This window comes from Prionailurus bengalensis, chromosome A3, assembly GCF_016509475.1.
Source record: "Prionailurus bengalensis isolate Pbe53 chromosome A3, Fcat_Pben_1.1_paternal_pri, whole genome shotgun sequence".
Classification (NCBI taxonomy): domain Eukaryota; kingdom Metazoa; phylum Chordata; class Mammalia; order Carnivora; family Felidae; genus Prionailurus; species Prionailurus bengalensis.
Window position 1 is genome coordinate 13,584,793 of NC_057354.1, and position 26,523 is coordinate 13,611,315.

At 58.4% G+C, this 26,523-nt stretch overlaps 1 protein-coding gene across 2 annotated transcripts in view; it reads left to right on the forward strand.

Moving 5' to 3' along the window:
• The window catches only part of SULF2 (sulfatase 2), a 122,482-nt gene that overhangs the window by 82,505 nt on the left and 13,454 nt on the right, over positions 1 to 26,523 (forward strand). For both annotated transcript variants that reach the window (XM_043553743.1, XM_043553744.1), the window contains exons 4-11: positions 693 to 844; positions 12,335 to 12,504; positions 17,265 to 17,415; positions 18,668 to 18,843; positions 22,390 to 22,518; positions 23,490 to 23,546; positions 24,041 to 24,170; positions 25,541 to 25,733. In XM_043553743.1, coding sequence (XP_043409678.1) covers positions 693 to 844; positions 12,335 to 12,504; positions 17,265 to 17,415; positions 18,668 to 18,843; positions 22,390 to 22,518; positions 23,490 to 23,546; positions 24,041 to 24,170; positions 25,541 to 25,733 — 1,158 coding nt within the window. The remainder of the gene's footprint in view (positions 1 to 692; positions 845 to 12,334; positions 12,505 to 17,264; positions 17,416 to 18,667; positions 18,844 to 22,389; positions 22,519 to 23,489; positions 23,547 to 24,040; positions 24,171 to 25,540; positions 25,734 to 26,523) is intronic.

Sequence of the window (26,523 nt, forward strand, 5' to 3'; positions counted from 1 at the left end):
CGAGCGAACACCCAGGGTTCGAATCGCTGGGGCACAAGGTGCGAGCGAGCGCGCTCAGGTTCAGCAGACGCAGCCAGCCAGGGTCCCGCAGGAGGCGGACCCGCCCACGTGGCCCTGGCCGTGTTTAAAGGGCCCGCGTTCCACATCACCAGCAACAATCGGCACCGTTCGCTCTTGTGTTCTGGTCCCGTGTCGTAGACGGCGTTCAAGGGGCCCATCAGCCTGCACGGGAAAGAATCGCACTCTTACTTTTATGGCCCTGCACCGTCGCTTAGCATCGCCTTCGGCGAGGAAGGTAGACCACGCACCGTAACCCGAGAGGATCTGTCGTTTGGTCGTCGTACGAGTCCCCGATCTCGTCGTGCCCCACGGCACTGGTTGCAGATGCCAGAAAATGTTCTCACTTATCACCCCTGTGAAATTATTGTTCTTCCCAAGGCCCTTTACCAGCTGTTTTGAGAGGGCAGGTTACTAGATGGCACGTTCTTTCAACGTTCGGATAATTACGTTTCAGAATAATTTACGCGCTCTCTAATCCTATATATTTTATTTTAGGCTTCGCCTGCTTTCGAAGGGCTCGGTGGCTCGGGGTAGCGCTGCTTTCACACCTCGGGGACACGGTGGTCGGGTGGCAGAGAGGGCTCTTGCTGACCGTGTTCTCACGTGGCCTCCTGACCCTTCTCCCCCTCCAGCTTTCTTCGGGAAGTATCTTAACGAATACAATGGCTCCTACGTGCCACCAGGCTGGAAGGAGTGGGTCGGCCTCCTGAAAAACTCCCGTTTTTATAACTACACGCTCTGTCGGAACGGGGTGAAGGAGAAACACGGCTTCGATTACTCCAAGGTACGTCCTGCGTGGCCCCCTCGGCGGGGGTGGGGAAGCGGGTGGCAGCGCGGAGCGTGACCCGGGAGCTCCACTGCCTGGCTTTGGAGGGTGACCCTGCCCTAGACGAGGGATCTCGCGCAGCCAGCGCGTATCATCTCGGTGTTTTCATCTCTCGCGTAACAGTCTCTGAGAGCGTTGTCCGCAATCTGCCGGGGCAGAACATTCTGGCAGAAAGCGCACGCACAGAGGGTACCGATCCGTGAATTTTCGCAAACCGAGCAGGCGCGTGCACCCAGCGCCCAGGCAGGTCGGCAAGCAGCGCGCCCCCGCCAGCCCTGAGAACCCCCACCCGTGTAACCCCTCCCACCAGCCGTCCCCCCACGGGGACAGCCACCCGCAGACGCACGCTGTGGCACGTTCATTCTGAATCCGGCTTCCTTGGCTCCGCACCACCTTGAGATCCAGCCCCGTTGTCGTGTGTGGGTGACCCCGCCCCCGAGGCGACCCTTCCATCACCATGGATTGGCTGTGCCTGTTCTAGAACCTCGCGTAAATGGAATCGTGTGCTGTGTGCTCTCCCGGGTTGAGGTTTTTCCACCTGACGTCATGCCTGTGACGGTCACCCGTGTGGCCACACGTCATCAGCGGGAACTGCTACGAAGCGCCCCCTTGCAGGGATGGGGGGTAGGTGTCCGTTCACGCCCGGGGGGACATTGTGGTCTCCAGTTTGCGTCTCTTAGGAGTCAGGCTGCTGGGAACGTCCTCTCACGGGGCTTTGGGGAGGCATACGGCCTCTTCTCCCGGGGCCTAGAATTGCCACCTAGATACACGGTAGGTTACGTGGCTGAACCAGGTGTAGGTTCCCGGTTTACGGCCAGAAATGTTACAAGGGCTCCCGTTGTTCACGGTGCTTATCAGCGCGGGTATTGTCGTCTTTTTTTTACTGGGGTATCGTGGCATTTCATTATGGTTTTACCAGAAAGATTTTTGAGGATCACATAAGTGAAGGTGATCAGAAAAGCCCTTTCTCCTTAGTGATACTCCGTGCGGAGCGGTTCAGGACAGCCAACTTCCTCTCTAAGGCGCCACAGACCCAATATTCTAGGCTTTACGAGCCACACGGGCGCTGTGGCAACGACCCAAGCCTGCCGTTGTCGTATGAAAGCCACCGCAGGTAATGTGTAAACAAGTAAGCTTGGCTAGTTCCAGTAAAACTTTATTTATAAAAACAGGCAGCGGCTGGTCCACGGGCTAGAGTTTGCTGATTCTTGGCCTGAGTGAGGGGGAGGAGGAGGGGGGACTGACCGTGATATCTCCTCCAAACTTTCCATTAAAAAAACAAAAACCCGGAGACTAGCAAATATTCCTGGCCCAACTAAATCTTCTAAGCCAGCTCGTGTGCCCCGCCCCCCCCCCCCCCCCCCCCCCGACAGGTGACCCATTCTTTCCCCACACATTCTTCCCTTCCCTCTCTCTTCCCCACGCTCACTGCCACTGACCCTGGGCCTGGCTGAGTGTCATAACCGGGGCTCTGTGGGGTAGTGTGATGACCGCCCTCCCTAGTTGGTCTCTCTCTGAATCGCTGCACAAGGCTCCCAGGCAGAAGTCGGCAGGGGACAGGAGCCACACACACAGGATGGGAAGCCAGGGGTAGGGGAGACGGCAGGTGGGTGTTGGGGACTAGGAAGAATGTATCCAAGAGGGGGCAGCCAATGTCCATCAGGCCTGTCAGTCTTGCATAGAAACGTGGGCCCAAGAGGGCCAGGTTTTCTGATTTTTCAGCAGAAGCTGCAAACTGACGCGTTTTTTTTTTTTTTTCCTGTGAGATCTCCTGATTTTTAAACAATGGCAGCTAATTTCCTAGAATCCTGCGTGAATCAAGCGTGCCTGCCCCGTGGATGTACAGCCTTGGCGGCCCCCTGCCTTGTTCTGCCCACCGCCCTCTGGGGACCGGGCAGTGACTTCCCGTCTTGGAGGTGGAGGACTGGGGTGCAGAGCCCTGCCTTGACACATATCGTGTGCCCTTGGATATGCTACCTACTCCTAAGAGCCTCAGTTCCCAAATCTGGGAAGTGGGCACACTGGTACATACTTAATAACGTGCACATCTTTTTATTGAGTGCCTATTAGGGTCCAAGCAACTGCGCTGGGTGGCTTTTGTTGTTGTTTTTTTAAACGTTTATTTATTTTTGAGACGACACGAGAGACAGAGTGCAGGCAGCAGAGGGGCAGACGGAGGGAGACACAGCCCAGAGCCCGACGCGGGGCTCGAACTCACGAACCGTGAGATCGTGACCTGAGCCAAAGTCGGATGCTTCACCAACTGAGCCGCCCAGGTGCCCCCGTGCTGGGTGTTTTATGTGTAGTATTTCTAATCCCCAGCAATCAGAGGCATGAGCGGACTAGTCAAGTTTGGTCATGTCATTCGTTCATCCCCTCAACAAGTATTTGTTGACAGCCTGCTATATACCAGGCACTGTGTTAGGTGCTGGGTACCCAGGGATGAACAAAAACAGATCAGGCATTCACAGCCTGGGATGTGGAGGTGGGTTATTAACTGTGAAGTGATGGGCCCACATGTGTGCACGCACTTGCACATACACCGTCACATCGGCCCCATTGCCCACTTCATCAGCTCCATACGAGCCAGTTCAACCGGACCAGCCTTGCCCATTCTTACAAGCACCCCCAAATCTTTGCTAGTGCTCTCCTGCCCTGGATTTTTCCAAGTTGTACCCATCTTCTCTTCTGTGAATCCTTCCCCAGGGGCCCCAAACTACAGGATTTATCCTTTCTTGAATCACACCGGCCTCTCTCAGTTGCTTGTGAACAGAAACTCAACTCGAAATGGCTCAACTGAAGAGGAAACGTCAGCTTATTGAACTGGTCCAGCAGTAACGGCATCAGGCACGGCTGGATCCAGGGGCTCACACAAAATCTTTAGGCGGTGGTTTCTTTCTCCTCTAAGCTCTGTTTTCTTCTCTGCAGCACCATCTATGGTCTCTCCCCCTCCTGCCCCTCCCCCTTCTCCCCCTCCTGCCCCTCCCCCTTCTCCCTCTCCCACCCTCCCCCCTCGCTTTCCCTGCCCCTTGTAGCAATATGGCTGCCCTTCCACGTTTCACCTTCCTGCCCAGCTGCAAATGAGGGAGTCTCCTTCCCAGGATTCCCAGCAAATCTCACTGCATCTCGTTGGCTCTTGGCTCAGTCACATGTCTGTCCCCGGACCAATCGGTGTGGCCAGGGGATGCAGTGTTTTGATGGGCTGTAAGTCACCCGCCCCACTCCCTAGCCAGAGGCAGGGACAGCGAGAGCCCCACTCTGGAGCCAAACGCTGGAACATTGGCTGAGAATAGAGTCCAAATGAAAATGGGCTGGATGCTCAGTGGCCTAAAAGCGCCCCATCCCACTCCCCTTCTGGAAACACTGCACACTTGGGGATCCCTCCTGCCTTTGACCAAGGATCACCACTCGTGTGTCCCCCTTACTGAGTCTGATCGTTCAGGCCGTGGTGGCAGCAACCACGTGTGACATCGCCTGGACAGCGCCCTGTCCCCTCACCCTGGGTCTCAGGCCTCCATTACCTCTGAGTGAATTGATTCCAAAGTCCTGATGGGGGGATTTGTACATTAGAAATACAGATTATAGTGTCTTGGGGCTGAACACGCTGCTTCTCTCCTCCCAGACGCAGCACAAGCGCATCGTCCACTACCTAGAAAACTCCACTCCGTCCTTGTTAAAATTCCTCACCACGTCCACGCCTGGTCTCAGAGCAGCCCTGTAATCAAGTTATCCAGGGAGACTCAGAGTCCCTCTGGGGCTGAGGACAGAACATGCAGTGGCTGCTACTTACCCCGTTTCCTGCCACAGACACATCGCCCCTGTGAATGAGCCCCGTGGGAGGATTCCTGGGCTCCCTGTTCCCAGAGGCCTGGGAACAGAGGGATGGGGGCCCCTTTGGGGTCAGAGCTGGCTCAGGTCCAGGGTTCGGACCCGGGGCGGGCAGCAAGCAGTGGGAGCTGTCGCACTGGGAGGGAGCGAGAGGGAGCTTGGAGTTGCCTGGGGCTCCCTGCTCCAGCACTCTGAGGAGTGAGATGCCTGTGTGTCGCTGCCCTCAGTGGCTTCAGCAGGAGGCCCAGCTCGGGAGGAAGTGACAGTCCTTCCGGAGGTCCCCTCAAAGGCCCTCTGAGGTCTCTGTTCTGAGTCACTAATCCCAAGGCTGGATGCCATGAAAAGGGTCCTGATGGCAGGTGGACGGAGAGGCAGCGATGATGACAAAAGAATGACGTGGCACATGGACTGATCACCAAAGAGGACCAGAGAAGGCGGGACCAGTGGGAGAGGGGAATGATGAGGGTCAGGTGGTGGAAAGGCCCTAAGGAACAGCAGTCTCTGTAGACTCGAATGAGACCACCCTTTGAGCCGCCCTTTGTCATTTGCACTTTTCTGTCGTGGAGAAGCCTCCCTCTATGCAGGTCGGGACCGCTGAGTTGTTCGTTGCAGCTTTGTTATTGAAAGAAATCCACGAGGGCCACCAACGCAAGAAATGATTAAAAGACCACAAAGGAACCCTACCCTGGAGGATTTCTAGAAAAAGATGAGGGGATCTGTATGTAACGCCATCAGAAGGGCTTTGGACACGGGGCTGATGGAAAGAGCGGGTTGCAGAGAGAGCTCCTGTGAGACCCTGTTCAGATGTCTCCTAGAGCACCACCCCGAGCCCAGGGCATCGCACCCCAACTCTCCTGACCCCGCAGTGAGCACCACACCTGTGTGTATCCCTGGGTCACTTGTTAACATCTGTGTCCTCTCATTAGAGTACAAGGCCATGAAGGCAGGCGTGTGATTTGCTTTGTTCCCTGCCATGTGGAATGAAAGGAAGGAAGGAAGGAAGGAAGGAAGGAAGGAAGGAAGGAAGGAAGGAAGGGAGGGAGGGAGGGAGAGGGGAGGGGAGGGAGGAAGGAAGGAAGGAAGGAAGGGAAGGAAGGAGGGAGGGAGGGAGGGAGGAAGGAAGGAAGGAGGGAGGAAGGAAGGAAGGAAGGAAGGAAGGAAGGAAGGAAGGAAGGAAGGAAGGAAGAAAGAAAAAGAAAGAGACCAAGAAAGAAAGGAAAGGAAAGAAAGAAAATATACAGTGTGATCCAACCGATGTAAAAAGATGCATAAAGCCATACTCTAACACGTGTAACAAGGCATCTGAAAAAAATACTTCCTGGTTAGGGCCCAAAGGGGCCAAGATTGGAAGCAGGGGGGTGTGAGGAGTAATCAAAGGGAACCAGATTTGTTTGTACTGTTTTCATTTTTGCGTGGAAAACACAGCCGCGTGATTTTTTTTTTTAACGTTTATTTATTTTTGAGACAGAGAGACACAGAGCATGAACGGGGGAGGGGCAGAGAGAGAGGGAGACACAGAATCGGAAACAGGCTCCAGGCTCTGAGCCATCAGCACAGAGCCCAACGCGGGGCTCGAACTCACGGACCGTGAGATCGTGACCTGAGCCGAAGTCGGACGCCCAACCGACTGAGCCACCCAGGCGCCCCCACAGCCGCGTAATTCTTGAGGAATAATGACTCCCGCTCCCTTAGACCTAACGTGCACCAGATACTGTTGGAATCGTTCCACCTGAATTAGCCCGTGTATGTCTCACCATAGTTACTGTTCACAACCAGCACACGAGGAAACTGAGGCACAGAGAGGCTAAGGAACTAGGCCACACAGCTAGTGAGTGGTAAAGCAGTATCATCCGAGCCTAGGCCATCTGGCCTCCAAATCCATTCTCGGAACTCCGGCCCATGGGTCAAGTCCTGCCCGCCAAGTGTTTTTGTCCAGCCTCTGAGCTTAGAAGGGTTTTTTTACATTCTTAACTAGCTGGGGAAAAAATCACAAAGAGAGCAACATGTGACCAGCGCTCTTTTCCTGACATGTGAAACTGACATGAAATTTGCAGTTTGGCCGCGCAAGGTTTTACTGGAGCGCAGACAGGCCCGTTCATTTACCCAGCGGCTGCTCTCTGGCTACAGTGGCAGTGAGTAATGCAAATGAGACCTCCGGCCTGCAAAGCCTCAAATGTTTCCTATCTGACCCTTTACAGAAAAGGTTTGTTGATGCTTGGTGTAAACCACCCCATGCGCGTTAGTAATTTTGTTTGGGGGCCGGGGAGGGGCGGGAACGATGGAGCAGACAAAAAATACAAAGGCCTGAGGTCTGGCTCCGAGTGTATTGCCAAGTGCTTCATTCCCGTGTGAAATGCTCCCACCATCTGAAGAAGGGACTGTGATCGGGCCCATGTTTTAGAGGCGGAAAGGTGCTTTCTGAGGGGCAGAAAGGCGAGCCGCTGGCCCACAGATAGCAGGTGATAAAGCCGGGGTGTGAACCCAGTGTTGCTGACTCCAGAGCCCTCAGCTTCATGAAATATGATTGCTCCTTAAAGGGACGTGAACCTCTTTTGAACACAAGGGGCTGTAGAGGGTGCGGTGTCCGCATTATGATGTAGAATATAATTTAGACGGAGGAAGCCAGTGGCTCAGAAAAGGAGACCCTCCCCGAGTTACAGAAGGTTGACTTGCCAAGTGGAGAAAACATCGAGAGGTGGGCTCGAGAGCTGCCCCAGTGTGCGGGCAACCCCCCCCCCCCCAACCCCCGCCCTGCCCCTCAAACCAGGTCTCAGGGGCACAGTCATCTGTCTCAAGGCACAGCCCGAAAGCAGCCCACAAGTGGGCTTCCCAAGCAGAACAGTTAACTAGTTCTGGAAGCCAGGAGACTCCCGTCTGGGGAGGGGCCCTGAGAGCTTTGGGGTGAGCTGGCTTATCTCACCCAAGTTCAAAAAGAGGTGGAACCACGGGCTTCCGTGGGCAGATCTCCCAGGAGGCACCCATGGGACACGTTTGTCCGGGCAGAGCTTCCCGTCACATCAGCCATGGTCCCCATTCCCGTCCTTGCAGCCCCCCCATCACCTCCCTGTCCCTCTCAGGTCCCCTGCCGCCTTCTTCCCGCTGATGAGAATGCTTTCCCACAGCCCGCACAGGACTGTGGTCACCATGGGGACAGGGACCTGTGACCACAGCCCCAGCCCTTAACAGGAAGCCCGGAACCCTGAGAACAGGCACCCAACAAGTAGTTGCTGAGTGAGCACATAAACAAGAGCGGCAGAGGCCGCGCCTGAGGAACGAGGCCGGGAACGAGAGGGGCCCGGCTGTCACGGAGCCCGGGAGCACGCCCCATGCCCCACACCCCCATTGGCAATGGACGTTTTTGCCCAGAGCCCTGGCTAGCGATCCCCACCGAAGTACTGGGTTCCTCTTGGTTTACTGATCAAAGTCAGCGGGAGGTCAGGATGGGGAGGGGAGGCAGGAGGACCCAGCTCTGGCTGCTAAGCTCTGGGTAGGAGCCAAGTCCCCAGAACCTGGCATCCCCAGGCCCCTGCACCTGGCCAGGAGTGCACCAGGGGAAAGTCTAGCACCTCCCCCTGGAGAGCGGGAATGGGCCTGGCTCACGACTGAAGGGGGGCAGAGAGGGGAGTTCCTCATCGTCTGTCGGCTCGTCTCCAGGTTCTAGAAAATTCACCTTCCAGCCTGCTTCGTCCTCGCACCTGTCTTACCCTTCCTGTTAACAGCCCACCTCCCTCACGTCTTCTTCGCGACTGACCCAGGCGGGCAGCTCAGCTTGTCCAGAACTGGACATATAGCACTCCCGCCCACACCCTGACACTCTCTTTCTCCTGGACCCCCATCTCTATTCCCTTCACCCCAGCCAGAAACCGTGGGGCAGGGGACGGTGGGGGGGGGGGGGGAATGACTGCCAGCCCACTGCCCCCCCCCCCGCCAGCCAACAGACACATCCTGTCTGTTGAATCTGCTCCCAGCCGGGACTGGACCATGCCACCGCCACCCTGGCCCAGGTCCCCTCATCCCCCTGACACCTGGACTCGGCTCAAGTACCGTGGCCGGAGAGATGGCGTGTCCTCGTTGGCCAGCCTGGGGCTTCACCACCCGCCCCTGGAGTACGGGTGGCGTCCCCTTCGGGCCACACGGATGGTTGGGAGGTGGGTGTGCAGCTTGTCATACGTCATCGCGGGTGCCCTGCTGCAGCCATCAGGGCTCAGCAGGGGCTTAGCTAGAGCAGGAGTGGCTTTGAGGAGACCCAGGAAGGTGGGCGGCTGTCAGGCAGGCGGAAAGGCTGCCACACCACTAAGACAGGCATAACATTGGCCGGCTACGTGCAAGGCACCGTGCCAAGAGCTTTGTGCCTCTTAGCGCTCGAGACCCTCATGCCAGCCTTGAGAGTCAGACACGGTAATGACACCACATACGCTTCTGAACGTGGAATATCACAGGCTACAGGGGCCCCGTATTACCCTCCCGAGCCCCTTTCCTGGCCTGCCCCCTCCCAGGAAGGTCACCCGTCTCCTGCTGATTGCTGTGGATGCACTTATTACATAGGCAAGTGTCTCAAACACTGTATAGCATCGTTTTCTGTGTTCTTAGCCTGTATATAAACAGTATCGTACCGTGCGTGTCCTCCAGCCCGCTTTCTTCACCCAGGGTCAGGTCTGTCAGGTTTGTGCGTGTGGACCCAGGTAGCTCTAGTTTGTTTATTGGATGCCCTATCATGGCGCCGCATGTCTCTCCTGGGAATGGACATCCACAGTAGCTTTTTATTTTTTCATTATTTTTTTTAACGTTTATTTATTTTTGAGAGAGAGACAGAGGGCGACCGGGGAGGGGCAGAGAGAGGAGGAGACACAGAATCCGAAGCAGGCTCCATCCAGGCTCTGAGCTGCCAGCACAGAGCCCAACGCGGGGCTCGAACTCACGAACCAGGAGATCGTGACCTGAGCCGAAGTCGGACACTCGACCGACTGAGCCACCCAGGCGCCCACAGTAGCTTTTTTAAAAACATGTTTCATCACAGCCAAGTAGGCGCACGGTTCCAAAATCAAGCAGTGAAGACGGGGTTACTATGGAGAGCAAGCAGCTGCGGCCCATGGTTCCCCACCAGCCAGAGACACCGGACCCACCTGCTGGTTCCACAGTTACCTTTGTCATTTTAAGAACTTTCCCTGCGCCTTCGGGTCATGCTCCGTAACTGTAGCAGCAACTCTTAGATTTAGGTGATCTATAATGTTACTTTTATATAATAGGTTCTACAGATAACTCCCCAGGACTATCCATAAAAAGTATTTCGGGAAAAGTACACCAAGTAGCAAGTGGCTTTCTCCCCCTCTGTTTTATCCCAGACCCCAGTTAGCACTTTGATATCTGTCCTTCTAGATTCTTCCTTGGTGCTCATATGAAGTTAAGGGTTTGGCTTCTCCTCTCCACCCCTCCGCCCTCCCCACCCCGCCTCCCTCCCTTCCCACAAAAAGGTGGGATCTTCCTGGATTTGAAAGTAGCTTGTTCTTTCCCTTAACAGCGTATCTTGGACACGTTTCCACCTCAGTAGCTACGAATTTGCTTCTGTGTAACATCTGCACAGCACAGCATTACATTTACTTCATTAATCGCCTTCCTGTTGCTGGTCACGGCGATACGTTTTTGCTTTATGAACGCCACTGCAGTGACTCTCCCTGTGCATTTAGTAGAGAGTACAAGCGTCCCCGAAGGCCTGTCTTAGACGCACGGGCACGCCCGCTGTATTCCGTCCTGCTGAAGAGTTCAGGCAAATCTCAGCTTCTTGGCTGAGCCCTTAATAGCTGAGCTTTTAAAGCCCTCAGTTCCTGCTCATTACATTTCCCCCTCTCCTCTCATCCCGCCCGGCGTCTAAGCAGGTCTGACTCTCAGGAGACCCCCTGCACGCCTCTGCTTTTCTGCTCCTTCCTGCTGAGAGTCCTCGAACAGGTTCAGTTCCTGCATTGGAATCCCTGCTGTTCCCTCTGCCTGGAGCTCTTCCTCTAGATGGGTGATTCTCAGTCCTGGCTGCACATCAGGATCCCTGGGAGCTTTTTGAAAGTCCAATGTGGGGGCACCTGGGTGGCTCAGTCGGTTGGGCGTCCGACTTCGGCTTAGGTCACGATCTCGCAATTCGTGGGTTCGAGCCCCGCGTCAGGCTCTGTGCTGACAGCTCAGAGCCTGGAGCCTGTTTCAGACTCTGTGTCTCCCTCTCTCTCTGACCCTTCCCCGTTCATGCTCTGTGTCTCTCTGTCTCAAAAATAAATGTTAAAAAAAAAAAAATTTTAAGTCTAATGTGTGTGGGGCACCTGGGTGGCTCAATTGGTTAAGCATCTGACTCTTGATCTCAGCACAGGTCATGATCTCACGGTTTTGTGAGTTCGAGCCCTGCATCAGGCTCCGTGCTGACAGCGTGGAGCCTGCTTGGGATTCTCTTTGTCTCGCTGCCCCTCCCCTGAACTCTCTCTCTCTCTCTCTCTCCCTCTCCCTCCCTCCCTCCCTCCCTCTCTCTCAACAAATAAACTTTAAAAAATAAAATCAAAGAAAATTAAAAGTCCAGTGGCTGAAGAAAGCCACAGACCAATTAAACCAGCATCTCTGGGGCACCCGGGTGGTTCAGTCGGTTGAGCGTCTGACTTCAGCTCAGGTCGTGATCTCACGGTTTGTGGGTTTGAGCCCCACAACAGGCTCTCTGCTTTCAGCACAGAGCCCGCTTCAGATCTGCTGTCTCCTTCTCTCTCTGCCCTTCCCCACGCATGCTCTCTCTCCCTCTCTCAAAAATAAACAAACGTTAAAAATATATATATATTTAAAAAACCAGCGTCTCTGAGAGTAGGCCCAGCAATTCGCCCTCGAGGATCCCGGCAGACGAGCGAGGGTGATAAAAATCTCCCCACATCCAGCTCCTCATCACTCAGGTCTCAGCTCCAGTGTCATCGCCTCCGAGAGGCCCTCCCTGACTGCCCCTGCCAAAGGACGTCCCCACTCCGGCTCCTCGGTCACAGCTTATTTCCTTTGTCCGTCACACTGTGTCACTATCTTGCTTCTGTGTTTACGTGTTCAGCTGCCCCTGCCCCCAGCACAGCGCGCCAGGAACACAGGGATGTACCCACCCTGTGGGTCTTTCGTGGTCTTTCTGGAGCCTGGAAAAGAGTTCAGGCTCAGGAACCAAGACTCAGGAGGCGTGGCTGCAACACTTACCAGCCGTGTGACATCAGGCAATTCATTTAACTTCCCTGTTCTGGAAAACAGGAATTATCCTCACACCTACTTTCTCACAGTTACACGGGGATTTCAACGAGCTAAGAGAAGTGAACGCAGAACCGTACCTCGCATACCATAAGCACTCAAAAGTGCGAGCTGGTATTATTTCAGCATCTATTGTGAATGACTGACAGACTGCCATTTCTCCCCTATCCTCCCTGACCCCGTCTCTCCTCCTTTGTCTCCATCAGCACCATTCGACGTTCCGTGCTCATTTACCGTCTGTCTGCCCCTAGGATGGGCTCCAGGAACGCGGGGATTGTCTGTCTGGGTCCCCGCTGTGCCCCGAGCGCGTCTGCCGGGCACCTAACACCACCGGTGCTCAGCTCCTCACTGGCTCTCCTGTCTCTCCCTGCCCCCCAGGATTACCTGACAGACCTCATCACCAACGACAGCGTGAGCTTCTTCCGCACGTCCAAGAAGATGTACCCGCACAGGCCCGTCCTCATGGTCATCAGCCACGCGGCCCCCCACGGCCCCGAGGACTCCGCCCCCCAGTACTCAGGCCTCTTCCCCAACGCGTCCCAGCACATGTAAGCTTCGGCGTCCTGCCTGCCGAGCCGCCGGGTGACGTGAAGGTGGGAGGGTCGGGCTCTGGGACGGTGATGGCAGTGACAGAGGTCTGCCTTCGCTCTGATCCTCCTGGTTCAAAGAACCCGGGAACCCGCTGCTCTTCTGTGGGGAAACCGGGTGCGAAGCCAGCCAGCCTGGCTAACAGACCAAAGCAGGTAGCAGTGCTGTTCCCTCGGGGCCCTCATCCTCCCCCGAGGGGTCTGTGCATAGAACTGCAGTGCAGTATAATAGGCTTCCTTCATAACCCTGTGTACTTTATGCTATACTTTTTTTTTATATTTATTTGGGGCGAGGAGGGGGGGTGAGCGTAAGCAGGGGAGGGGCAGAGATAGGGGGACAGAGGATCGGAAGCAGGCTCCAGGCTGTGAGCTGTCAGCACAGAGCCTGACGTGGGGCTCGAACCCGCAGACCGTGAGATCACGACCTGAACCGAAGTCGGACGCTTAACCGACTGAGCCACTCAGGCACCCCTACTCTGTGCATTTTAAACGTGTTTTTTGAGAAGGCGTCCATAGCCCCGTCAGGCTGTGAGCATGTTCTCCAGCCTTTACTGAGCTGTGGGCTGTGTGGCAGGCTCCGTGCTCAGTCCTTTAGGTGACCCCAAATCCCTGAATGTTCACAACGACCCTTGAAATGCTAGCGATCTCTTGCTGCCGAAGAAATTACCCTGAAACTGAGCAGCTAAAGTCACAAACGTGCACGACCTCACAGCGTCTGTGAGTCGGGAATCTGGGAGCGGCCTCCTCCTCCGGAAGGTTCCAGTGCAGGGTTTCCTGAGGTTCTAATCAAGGTGTCTGCGGGGGCTGCAGCCGCCTGAGGCTAGCCTGGGGCTCACTCGCACGGCGGCCCCTCGACCAGGGTGGCTTGAGTGTCCTCATGACACGGCAACTCTAGCTGGCTTCCCCCAGAGCAAATAATCAGAGACAGAGGAACGGACTGGGGGGCCTGGGATAGACAGAGGCTGAGATGGAAGCCGGGGTCCTTTGGAACCTAATCTAAAAGGGACACACCATCGCTGTGTCGTATTCCATTGGTCACACGGGCTGCCTACCGCACCTGGCATTCCCATTTCACAGAGGGGGAAACTGAGGCACGGAGAGGCAAGGTGACTCGCAGCTGGTAAACGGCAGAGCCAGCTTGGAATCCCGCCCCCAGTCACACCTCCTCTCTCTCTGCCCTCCTGTCCAGTCCTCCTCCCTCCAGCTGCTTAGTGAATCGCTCTGGAAAGTTCTCTCCTTCTCTGCCTCAAACCACCTCCCGCTTAGCAGTGATACGCCGCAGCCCTGGCTGCGACATTGGGGCGACAAGGACAGGGCACTTTGGAATCGGCCTGAATATTCCGGGCGTTTAATTTTCATTACGATCAGGATGTGTTGCCCTTCGCATCTAATTACTTTCTGACAGCGCCCTGACGTGGCTCCGAGAGGATGAGGCGGTGTGTTAACCTCCTGATCCCCCTGGTCTTTGGGGAGGACGGTCGGACAGATGGCGAACCGCGTTCCAGGGGCTGTGGCGCCCAGCTCACCCCTCCGGCCGCAGCACCGCCTGTCTGCACACCTGACTTGCCTGCCCTTCCCCCCCCCCCCACCTCCACCCCCTCCCCCTCCAGCGGCTCCCCTTTGTGGGAGGGGGCGTGGCCAGCTCAGTCCCACCTTTGTGGGGGGTGGGCAGGCACACCCTGCTTCCGCAGCTTCTCCTTTAAGAGAGGTTCTGGCTTCCCTCCCCCCCAGCAGCCCTGGACAAGGTGGTTTGACATTGCCTGCTCGCTTATTTCCCCTTTGAAATGGAAATTAGAGAAATTGAACATGAGTAACGCCTGCTATTACTTACCCAGAACCACCCCCCTCGCCTTATGAGGGGTCTGTTTGGGAAGGCTCTCTTATCTCCGGGGTATAATCACTTCTTCACTAGAACCAAAACCCAGAAAGTTCTGCAGCTGGGGTATTTAATTATGACAGTCTCGGGGAGTGGTGGGGGGGGAGGGGACAGGGCCCTGCTGGTGGGTCAGAGCTGCAGATCTTTCTGTCGGGAGGCTCCTGTCAGACTGTCACCCACTCAAGTTTGGTGTCGTGTTCTTGCAGTGGTCCCCGTGGGCTCCCGCAAGTGCTGCCTGACGCGACGCGGCCCCCTCCACCTGCCCAGGGCCCCTTCCCGCCCCCTGCTGCACACACCTGTGCAAACACACAGAGATGCAAACAGATACACGCAGCAGGCACGAACGCATACGCACACACGTACACAAACAGACACGAAGATACAAATAGGGGCACAGATACACGAAGATGCAAATAGATACGTATGCAGGTGCACACGCATATACACACACACAAAGGTACATGAATGCGTGTGCAAAGGCAGGCACCTATAGACACAGATACCCACACACACACAGATACAAAGATACAGATACGCAAACATGTGCAGAAGCACACAGACACAGATTTGCAAACAGATACAGATACACAAATGCATAAACACAGACACAGATACGTACACACAGATTACACGGACACGTATACACAGGCATATAAGCCCAGATCTACACCCAGACGCGTGCACACAAACGTGAAGACACACAGATGCACAAACACACACACACACGCAAAGACACCCCAACCCCCACCAGCCCCCAGAGCTTCCTTTGAGGTGTGGCATCTGATGGTGGGTTCACAGGCCTTTTATAACCCGTGGGAGCCAGGCTCTTGTGGACAGGGCTCGAAGTCTTGAGCTGAGGCTTTCCCCTCTTTGTTCGGCCAACGTCTGGGCCCTTCAGAAAGTGTGGCTCTCTCCCCGGAGGAGCCTGGCCTTATGCAGGGGACCCGCAAACGGGCATTGGCCGACAGGGGCCCCAGGCCCTGCCGCCTCCTGGCTCTGACATCCTCCTCCAAAAGAGGTCTCCAGAGAGAGGCCTTCAGAAGTCATCCCCCCCCCAGACTCCTGACAGACCCACTCCTCCCTGTCCTCCTGTTCTCGAGGGCAGACACCCAGCCTAATAGAACCTAATAGATTCAGGGATGATTGCTCAAAATTGCGTCCTGGAATCCGGCCCCTTGGGCCTTCCAGAACAGTTTTCCCACACGGCCAAACGGCTCTGAGGCTGTGTCCGCGCAGCCCTGGCCCCCAGCAGCCCCCTTCGTTCTGCGTGGGGGATGGGCGGGGCGGGGGGCTTGTTCCTGGGAATGTTCTACATGCGGGTCAGGCCCTAAGCCGGCCCACAGGACGGTGAGGCCTTGCTCTTAATCAAAGGAGGCTGGGGGGCTGGGCTGGATTTAGCGGCGGGAGACCAGCCAGGGACTCAAAGCAAAGTCCAGAAGGAATCTCAAGACTTATGACTCACCCCCCGCCCCCCGCTCTACATAGCAACGGTCTCCATAACTCCTCTCCCCGAACGATATCTGATATTCGAGACGCTGGGAAGGTCCTGGTGGGGCAGGTGAGACGTTAGCGAGCTTTCTGCCATCTCCGCAAACACAGCCTCTTCCCTGCGCGCAGCCCCTTGGCCCCTTAATGGCCGGTTTAAAAAGCCTTTTGTCTTCAGGCAGTGGAAACTCCAACTTCATTTTCAGCTTTGACTGGGGAGGGTGAGACCAGACCGGAGGGGACTTTTCTGCTACGTCCTCCAGCAGGAGTGTCTTGGCAAAAGTCATGCCCGAGCACTCGTGGATAGGAGGGTCTCTGGACGGGCCCACGTGTCACTGTGGCAGGAAGTGACCATATCCAGTCCTGGACTTCAGGCCCCACTTCTTCTGCCTTTGGCAAGTTAGGCCCTCGCTGGGCCTCAGTCTCCTCATTTCTCACGAGGACAATAAGCACAGCACGCGCCCCTAGGACCCTGAGTGTTAGACGGCAGGAGGCGGTGAACCCTTCGAGCCGGGCCCAGCGCGTGGCAAGCGTAAGTGCCCCGTAGAAGTCAGAGAGTATGGTTCCTTGTCCGGTTCTCGCTAGTCCCAGCGGACCCCACAGCAGAAATCAGGGAGTCCCCTGGCTCCACCGCCTGCTCAGGGAGGCTGTGGGCAGGGCCCCGAACTCCTCTGACCCTCTGTTTCCTCTTCAGTAAATGAGAGAAGAGAGCGAACGGGAAGAATAATTGTGACACATGTACGTCCAGGGGCCCCGTACACGCATGACTATTCTCGACCTAACGTTGTAGCCAACTTCCTTTTTCTTTTCTTTTCTTTTTTTTTTTAAACCCCAATCTATTGCAAGAGGAAATTCCCTAGTCGTGCCTTAATCGCCATAGCTCGGCAGTTGCCCCGGGTAACTGAAAAATCAACGCAAGGCTGAGAAATTTGAGTGGGGGGCCTGGCCTGCCGGAGGCTCTGGGCGTGAGCTTCTCCCCTGCTGAAAAAAAAGAGCCGCGTGAATTCCGGGGAGCTGTGAGAGGACTCGCGCTCGCCTGTGACTTTGGCCCTGATGTAGCGGGAGGGCTGGCAGGGCCCGACCGGGAGACGCTGCCGTTCTCACCGTGTGGCCCTGGGTCACTTAACACTGGGTGACCCCCCCCCGGCCCGCCCACGGGCACCGCACCCGCTGGAGAAACACCGACGGAGGTTTAGCGGAGCCCGTGACGCGTCACGGCTTCCCCGGACGGGCGCACGCGTGGCGCAGGAGACTGCTCAGCCGAGGCAGGGGGTCTGGGGGCCCCGGGGGATGCTGGTGGGCCCCACGCCCGCCTGACCTGGCTGTACGTTTGACCCCCTCCCCCCCCCTCCCCCCCCAGCACACCGAGCTACAACTACGCGCCCAACCCGGACAAGCACTGGATCATGCGCTACACGGGGCCCATGAAGCCCATCCACATGGAGTTCACCAACATGCTGCAGCGAAAGCGCCTACAGACCCTCATGTCCGTGGACGACTCCATGGAGACGGTAGGCCCCGCCCCCTCTGAGCCCGCGGCCACCGTGCAGGCCCCGGAGCCTCCCCGTCCTCGCCCGGCTTCCGGCCTGGCTGGACAGGAGCGGAAACGGGGGCGGGAGGAGCGGAAACGGGGGCGGGAGGAGCGGGCAGGGCTGCAGGCCCGGGGAGATGGCCTGAGCCGCCCCGACGCACGCCCCTGCCTCCGTGAAACTCCGGCGCGGGATCTGTTCTGTTTGCTGCGGCAGCCGCGTGACGCGGCAGCTCACGTTCTTGAGCAGCTTAGTTGAGATACAACGCACGTCCCCTACAATTCACTCCAAGTGTACAGCTCAGCCGTCCTGATACGTCGGCGGAGCCGTGTGCCCGCCACGGTCAATTCCAGAAGGTTTCTGTTACCCCGGCGAGAAGCCCCGCGGCCCTTCGCCGTCATCCCCCGGGACCCCCTCACCCTTGGTGCGTAGGCCACCGCTAACTTAGGGTGGATTTGCGTCTTCCGAATGTTTCCCGTGAGTCGAATCCCACGCTGCGTGGTCGTCGGTGGCTGGCTTGTTCCGCTCGGCATCACGTCTTCGAGGTGGATCCGTGCGTGTGGCAGCCCGTATGCGCACTTCCTTTCTTTTCACGGCTGAGTAATATTCCGCTGCGTAGAGATGTTTTTTTTTATTTGTCCGTGGCTATTTAAATGTAATCGAACTCAGGACGGTTTAAAGTCCAGCTCCCTAGTCGCACCGGCCGCGGGGCAGGGGCTCAGTAGACACGCGTGACTGGTGGTCGCCATGTTGGACAGCACAGGTCCCGACGCTGCGGAAGGTTCCGTGGGACAGGCTTGCCGAGCATCACCGGCACCTGGCCCGGGCCACGGCCCGGCGTCACTCGTTCGTTCATTCGTTCGTTCGTTCAGCAGCATTGGCCAAATGGCCAGTGCCGTGGGATACAGCAGAGAACAAGGTGACCATAGTCCCTGTCCTGATGGCGCTCACATTCTAATTCGGGGGACAGACGAGCCACAACCATGCAGACAAGATGGGAGAAGCACTGTGAAGAAGCGGGGGGGGGGGGGGGGGGGGGGGGGGGGCAGCAAGTGACAGGAGGTGGGGAGGCTGCGGTTATGAACGTGTCCTTCCCGGGGACCCCCGCTGAGCAGCGAGGCGCAGGGAGGGACGGCCCGAGAGCACAGGCACCTCTCCGCCCCCCGAGAGGGCCCGGGCGGCAGGGCGTCCGCACCCCTTCCCTGCGCCCCTCACCGGCCCGTCCGCGTTTCAGATTTACAACATGCTGGTTGAGACGGGCGAGCTGGACAACACGTACATCATGTATACCGCGGACCACGGCTACCACATCGGCCAGTTCGGCCTGGTGAAGGGCAAGTCCATGCCGTACGAGTTTGACATCAGGGTCCCGTTCTACGTGAGGGGCCCCAACGTGGAGGCCGGCTCGCTGTGAGTGCATCACGCCCCAGGGCCCCTCTCCTCCAGGGAGACCTCCGGCGCCTCCATCGCCCCCCCCCCCGCCCCCCACCAGGTGGGCAAGCAGCAGGTCGCCCAACCGCTTAGCCCCAAGCCACTCCCTCGGGCGGCACTTTATTTGGGCAGGCGAGCCTCTCAGTGCCAAGAGAAACGGTGATTATGTCACCCGGGGTGGGTTCCGGCACATTTTATACCCCTCTGCTGGGGAAGGAGAGACCGGGGGCCGTTAGCACCTGTGAAAACAGATGGTCTGTGGCGGGCAGAGCGCCAGGGAATCGGGGCCGGGCTGCGTGTGCTGCGCCAGCGTGCGGGAAGGCCACCTTGACTTCTGTGGGGCCTGGTGACCCTTGGGGTGGCTCTCAGGGAGGGACCCTGCCGCCCCCGTCGGGGGGTGTTGGCCACAGCACAGAGGGAACCGGTCTCCCTCCCGTCCTTCCTCCAGGACCCTGTGGGCCCTCAGCCGGCGCTCTCCTTGGGCTGACCTTGGAGGTGACACATTCTGGCAGGAAACTGCCGCATCTGGGGCAGGGAGCTCTAGAAAGGCAGGTAACCGCAGCAGCAGCTGTTGGAGACCAGCTCAGATGGTTTCTTTGAAATGCGGATAAATTGCCCTTCAGGCGCTTATCTGGCCTGACTTCCATCCCTTGGGAGGAAAGCTTGGTGACAGCTCCAGAAGGTGGGTGTGTGGGTTCAAGGCAAGGCTCCTGGCTCTTTGCCTGCCTGCCTCAACACATTCCTCTCCGCCTTTGGCTCCCAGGGTCCCCACCTGGAAGGAGAGTTAGGACAACAGGTGTGCTGTCCAGTCCTTATTCTGAAGCATCCCAACAGCCCCGTGGGGTGGATGTTACTGTCCCCTGTCTACTGAGGCACGGGGAGGTGAGGTTGCCCGAGGTCACGTGACACATCAGAGAAGGCGCTGGGATTTCAAGCCCCGCAGCCTCTCTGTTCCTGCGTCTCTGAAACCTTGAGCCACCCCTGTACATAGAAAGAATTTGACCCACTAAAGACTCTACGGGCATTGACATTACGGGTTTGGTCAGCTTCAGAGTCTCCGATCTGGTTGATAGGACCCAAAACCATACCCCATGTGGACGAGAGAAAGTGCTAATGTCAGGCTTGGGGCCAGAGGCTGGGACACCTCTGGCTGTACGCAGAAACCAGATAAGACCAAAACGTAATAATAAGATAAAGGAAATACAGGAACTGGGGGTGCCTGGGTGGCTCAGTTGAGCATCCAATGCTTGATTGTGGCTCAGGTCATGACCTCACAGTTCGTGGGTTTGAGCCCTGTGTCGGGCTCTGTGCTGACAGCGCGGAACCTGCTTGGGATTCTCTCTCTCTCTCTCTCTCTCTCTCTCTGCCCCTTCCCCACTCATTCTCTCTCTCTCTCTCTCTCTCTCTCTCTCTCTCTCTCTCTCTCTCTCTCAAATACATAAATAAATAAACTTAAAAAAAAAGAATGCAGGAACTAAAGTAACTGGAAAGTCCAAGGCTCTATTGGCTTCAGGCATGGCTGGATCCAGCAGTCACACAATAATGTCAGGAAGCTTTCATTTTCCATCCCTCAGCCAGCTTCCTTTGAATTGACTCCATTCTCAGGCAGGCTTTTCCCTCATGGTGGCAGACTCACCATGGCTTTCAGCCATCCAGTGTAGGAAACCAAACAGTGATTTGAGCAGAAGCCTTAAGGTGACTCTCACCAGCCTGACATGGGTCACGTGTCCATCCCTGAACCAATCACCGTAGCCAGGGTGATAGAAAACCTCGAGTGACCAGGCCAAAGACATCAGGTAGTGGAATCTGAATGGGGCGGGGCACTGTCACCACCAGGAGGGACATAGGGAAAGCGGTCGTCCCCGTCCCACCCCAGTCCTGGGGAGCAAGACTGCTGGACACGCCTCAGGCCAACTCAGCTGCTCGTTGCCAACATTCGACGTGGCGCCTGCTTGCCCAGCAGTCTTCCCCAGCTCCCCCTGCCTACAGGTTACGTCGTCAGGCTTTACTCTGGCCTCCCAGCCCTCCCACCAGGCGGCCGCACCCCGCACCTGGCTACCTGTCCGGGGTTCACAAGGTGCTGGGCTCCGGAGGAAGGGGCAAAGGCAGCTGAAACCCTAGGACCCCGACCCTGCCCCTCAGCCCCAGGGGATGGGGTCGGGACCCCCGGCCGCCTTGATGGAAAGTGCTCCCACATGGTCGTCATTCATGCGACAGGGGCCAACCCCTGTGTTGGGCACATCCCTGAAATCACTTACCACCACGCCGGGCACACCACCAGGTAGAAACAGGAGACGGGAGAGGTGACAGATGTCTGGCAGAGATACATAACAAAAGTCACTAAGTGAACACTTATTGAGCACCTACTGTGTATCCTAAGTGCAGAAGTGCTCGGGATACAGAAGGGAGCAAGACGGATAAAGGGTCTGTCTTCCAGTTAGGTTCTAATTGGGGACTAGACAGTCAGCCAGATGAATGACTAAAATATATAGGCCTCAGGGAAGGGACAGGAGCGCCGGGAGGGGTCCTCAGGAAGGACCTGGTATTAATCTACGACGCGATAACAAGTCATTACAAACTCGGCGAGTGAAAAGAACGCACGCGTCCCGTCTCGCCGTGTCTGCGGGTCACAAGTCTGGGCCCAGCCTGGTCGTCCGCTGAGGCTGAAAGCAAGACAGGGCTGGAAGTTTGACTAGGGAAGGACCGGCTTCCCCACTTGACGAGGTTGTTCAGGTGCAAGCCGCGGACCTGACGTCACACAGCCCGCCTCCCAGAATGTTTGCCAGGCGTCCTCGCTGGGGGTGGGTGACCTTCAGAGACGGCCAGGGGAGACAAGTAGACAGCGGAGGGACAGCCGGCAGGATGAAGCCGTACGTCGGGTAACATAGCCACGCTGGGACGCGTCATCGCCCTTGCCATTGGTTTGGCCCACCCTTGAGGGGAGGGGATCGCGCAGAGGTGTGACCACCGGAGGGCAGGGATCACGGGGTCTGGCCCGGGCTGCCTTGGTAATTGCTGAACAAAGAACTCAGGGGTTGGGGGCAAGTGCTACCCTGGCATCTGGAGGAAGAACATTCCAGCAGAGGGAACAGCAAGAGCAAAGGTCCTGAGGCCAGACACCTGCCTGGCCAAGAATAGCAAAGGGCCAGTGTTTGCCTCAGAGAGGTTTTGGAGACAGGTCTGGGGGCAGGACCAGGGTCTAGAGCGGCCCCTAAAGGCGGGTGTCCTTTGTTCAGGCGGTGGGAGGCAGGGAGGGCACTGCCAGCCGAAGTAGCCAAGTGGAGGCCCGTTAATCCGGGTACCCGGCGGAAAGTGTGGAGTGCGCAGAAGGTGGGGCCCGGCTGAATTGGGGCCGCAGAAGGGGGCCCGGAGGGCTGGGGTGCGGGCGAGTGAGGAGACCACTGCTTCCCCACCCTCGGGGCGTGAGCCACGGGCGACCTCCGTCCCTCCAGCCGCCCTTCCCCCAAGCGAGGCTGGGGCACCACTGCCCGGGTGGCCGAGTCCTGTTCTCCCCGCCTCCCTCAGGAACCCCCACATCGTCCTCAACATCGACCTGGCCCCCACCATCCTGGACATTGCAGGTCTGGACATCCCCTCGGATATGGATGGAAAGTCCATTCTCAAGCTGCTGGACATGGAACGGCCGGTGAATCGGTGAGGAGGGGGACTTGCCCTTTAGATCGTCACAAGAACCCAGTGAGGCAGGCGTTACTAACATCCCGTTCTGCCGGGTTGGAAACCGGACCCCAGAGAGAGCAAGCGACTGGCTAGAGGTCTCTCTGCAAGTCTGGGCGTCGAGGTCTCCCGGTCAGAGGCTCTGACGCCTCTTCCCCGAGCTCGAAGGTTTCAGTGCCCGGTGGGACGATGGGAACACGTCCCCAGGTGTCCCGGAGGCAGAACGGGGAACAGTGACGTGAACAAGAACAAAAACCAGTCCGGTGGGAAGGTGAGCGGGGACTGGTGGGGACGGGAAAGGAGGACGCGGCCACCGGCGTGGTCATGGCGACATCTGGTGGCCGGCACCGTGACTGCCCTCGGGGTTGACGGCCCCAGAGTGCTGACGGCGGCGGAAGCCCCCTGCTTGCGCCCGAAGGCAGCTCAGCAGCTCCAGCCGTGCGGGGTGCCGTCCCCTGCTCTCTCGGGGGACCACCTCCACTGAGCCTCCTCCCTTTGTGAGGTGTTCTGAGCTGTACGGGTGTAAAATGGGCACATTTGGGGCAGCAGTTGGGGCACTGGCTTGGGAGCCGGGACCCCTGGGAGTCGGGGGCAGGATGGAACCTTCTTCCGGCAACCCGAGCCTCTCCCTGGGACGTGGCAATAGAGTGAGATTGCATGAAACCCACACTCAAATTCACCGCCCAACTATCAAAGAAGAAATCCCCCCCAAGACCTGACAAGCTTAGCGCCCCCCCCCCCCCGGCCACTTCTGCCCCGGGGGGGCCCTCAGACCCATATCTCCGCTCCGGGGGAGATGTAGCTCAGCTCAGTGTGGGGTGTGAGCACCCAGGCCCCTCCTGCACCCAGCTGGGCCCACGCACCCCAACTATCCCTGCTTCTCGGAGATGGGGGGACGTGGGAGGCCCCCACGTCGATGGGAAGGTGAAAGTGGGCTTTTTTGCCTCCAGGTTTCACTTGAAGAAGAAGGTGAGGGTCTGGCGGGACTCCTTCCTGGTGGAGAGAGGGTAAGTGCCAGGTCCCGGAGGCCCCCCTGCCCCCCGCCCAGGGCATTTGAGGGCCCCCCCACCTGCCCGTCCCGGGAAGCTCCTGGCAGCGTCCCTGCCCCCTGTACCCGTGGCATCGAAGATCTCACTGCCGGGGCAGGAGAGAGACCACAGCTCTTACTATCCCTGCTCAGATACGTGTCCACGGCCCCCGAGACACGGAGGAAGCCCATTCGCTGTCCCCGGGCCTCGTACGGAATTTGAGTCTGGAGGCCACATGGACCCTTCAGACCTGTGCTCCTGCCCGTGCGATGCTCCGAACGTTTTCTCACGTGTTGCCGACTCTCCTGCAACTTGGGAGGCTTCTTGGCAAATTCCCATTACTTAAGCCTCGTAACAGTCCCTGCACCCTCCGTGGTGACGTCACACGGGCTGCGTGGGGTCTGCCCCCCGGGCGGGCACAGGCTCCTTCCGAGCGCAGCGGCCAGCCGCGTGTCCCGCTCTCTGCCCCACAGCAAACTGCTTCACAAGAGGGACAACGACAAGGTGGATGCTCAGGAGGAGAACTTCCTGCCCAAATACCAGCGCGTGAAAGACCTGTGTCAGCGGGCCGAGTACCAGACCGCGTGCGAGCAGCTGGGACAGGTGAGGCCGTGTGGCTGGTGCCCTGGGGGCTCCTGCCCTCCGTCGTCCCTCCCAGGGGCCGGCCCTCCGCGCTGCAGCCCAGGCCGGGGCCTCCTCCTCGGGCCCACAGAGCCAGTGAGGCCGGCTTTTCATTTATAGGAGCAATAGGAAATTGCCTTTTTAAATAAATAAAGGTTTTTAAAAAGTGAGTTGATTGCAAGGGAAAGATTAAGAAAATTACAACCAAATAGTATTTAGAGATAGCAGGGGCTGTGAGTGATGTTGGAAGAGTCTGAACTTGGCTTTTCTGAGGCCTAGACGGCCGGGGGAGCTGGGGAGGGGAGGGGAGGGGAGGGCCGAGGAACTGGGAAGCAGGCAGGGCGGCCCAGCTCAAGGGGTGTGGGGCGTGTGTCCCTGCCTCAGTCTGCCGGCTGGTACTTTGAGCCCCCCCCCCCCCCCCCCGCAGTAACTCAGGCCTGGAGATGTGCGCCCACTGCGCCCATAAGTACAAGTAAAACCAGGGCCTTTGGATCCCATTGCTCACCATAGGCTGTGGCCTTCCAAGGCCGAGGCCGGGCTGGGTGCATTTCTCACAAGCGGGGGCGGCTCCCTCTTATCGCCAGACGCAGAATGGGGCCCATCCCCGTGGCCGTGTCCCCACCCCGTTTGCTCGTAAGCCCCAGACCCCTCCCCATGCTGCGGAAGCCAGTCTGTGCCTCGGGACCAGAGCTCTGGGTTATGCCGGTCCCTTCATGGCCGAGCGCTGATCCAGGCCCTGGAGCCATGGCCCTGAATGCCCCCAGCTGAAACCCCTGGCCTCCCGGAGCTGCGTGCTGGGGACATCCCAGAAGGGCTCCAATTTCAGTTCCGAGCCACAAGGAGTGAGCTGCTGAACCAAGGGCCCTTGTCCCCCCGGAGTGTTGGCACATTCCCCCCCCTTTGCACATCTGTCCCCCGCCCAGACGGGAGGTCGGGCGGTCCCAGGGCAGCGGCAGGCATGAGCATCTTCAGAACAGATGATCAGGGCGCGCTGCTTTACCCCAAAGGAAGAGAGCGCTGGGGGTGGGGGCTGGGCCCTGGACCAGCTGGGGGAGGCATCAGTCCGGAGCCCCAGCTACCGCTCCGGGGCCTCCCGGACCCCAGCCTCAGCAGCCACCCCCTCTCGCCAGCCCGGTGCCTCCCCTGGGGGGCCTCCCTGTGACTGGGGCTCGTGCTCAGCCACCAAGCGTCGGCCCTGGTGCCCCTACTGGGCTCCCCCCACGACAGACGTGTGTCTGTGGGGCACCGAGCAGCCAGCGGCGGTCCCGGGGCCCCAGCGAGGGCGGCGGGGAGCGGGACGTCTCCGGGGCGGTCGCGGCCGCGGAGCCTGAGGCCCTCGCCGTGTCTCGCAGAAGTGGCAGTGCGTGGAGGACGCGTCGGGGAAGCTGAAGCTGCACAGGTGCAAGGCCCCCGCGCGGCCGGGGGGCAGGGCCCTCTCCAACCTGGTGCCCAAGTACTACGGGCAGGGTGGCGACGCCTGCCTCTGTGCCGGCAGCGACTACAAGCTCAGCCTGGCCGGGCGCAGGAAGAAGTTCTTCAAGAAGAGTAAGTGTGGCGGCCCCGGGGGCGGAGCGGGGCAGGGGGGGGCGCGATCGTGCCTGGGGAGCCCCGTCCGTGCGTTCACCCGGCCCCACAGACACGGGTGCCAGTGCCCGGCGGCCCTCCGGGGCGAGACTAAAGGGGGAAGGCCATTTGGTAGCGTGCCGAGAGCAGGAGCTGAAGCAGGGGAGAGGGTGGCGGGAGAGGGGCCCCACAGAGCCCTTCCTCTGAGACGAGAAGCCACGGGATGGTTTTGAGCGGAAGAGCCGGGATCAGATTTGTGTTTTCAAGGGTTCCTCCGGCAGCCGTTGGGATGGGGGCTCGGGCCACGTGAGGGGACGGGGCGGGGGGGGGGGGGGGGGGGCTGGAGCAGGAGGCCCGTCAGGAGACCGAGCGGAGACCTGGCGAGAGGCTGTGGTGCTGGGACCGGACGGCAGCGGGGAAGGAAGCAGAGGTCGGGCTCCGGACCCGGACGGGACTTGGAGGGAGAGCGCCTGATACACTCAGTCCCCATTACTTGTGGATCCCATGTCTCAGATTCACTCGTAGCCCCCCAAATCAGTACGCAGGGTGCTTTCTCGGGCGTTCACGGCACGTGTGGGGCGGCAGAACTTTTTGAGTCCCCCCGGCATGCACGCTCCCAGCCGAGGAGGACTCGGGCTTCAGCTCTCGTGCTGCAGGCAAGCCCTTCGCCCGTGCATTTAGCGCCACGGTCCTTGCACTTGGTGCTTTTGCTTGGCGGCTTCACGAGTCGCCGCGGCCCCCAAGCCTGGTGCCGAAGTGCCACGTGGTTCGT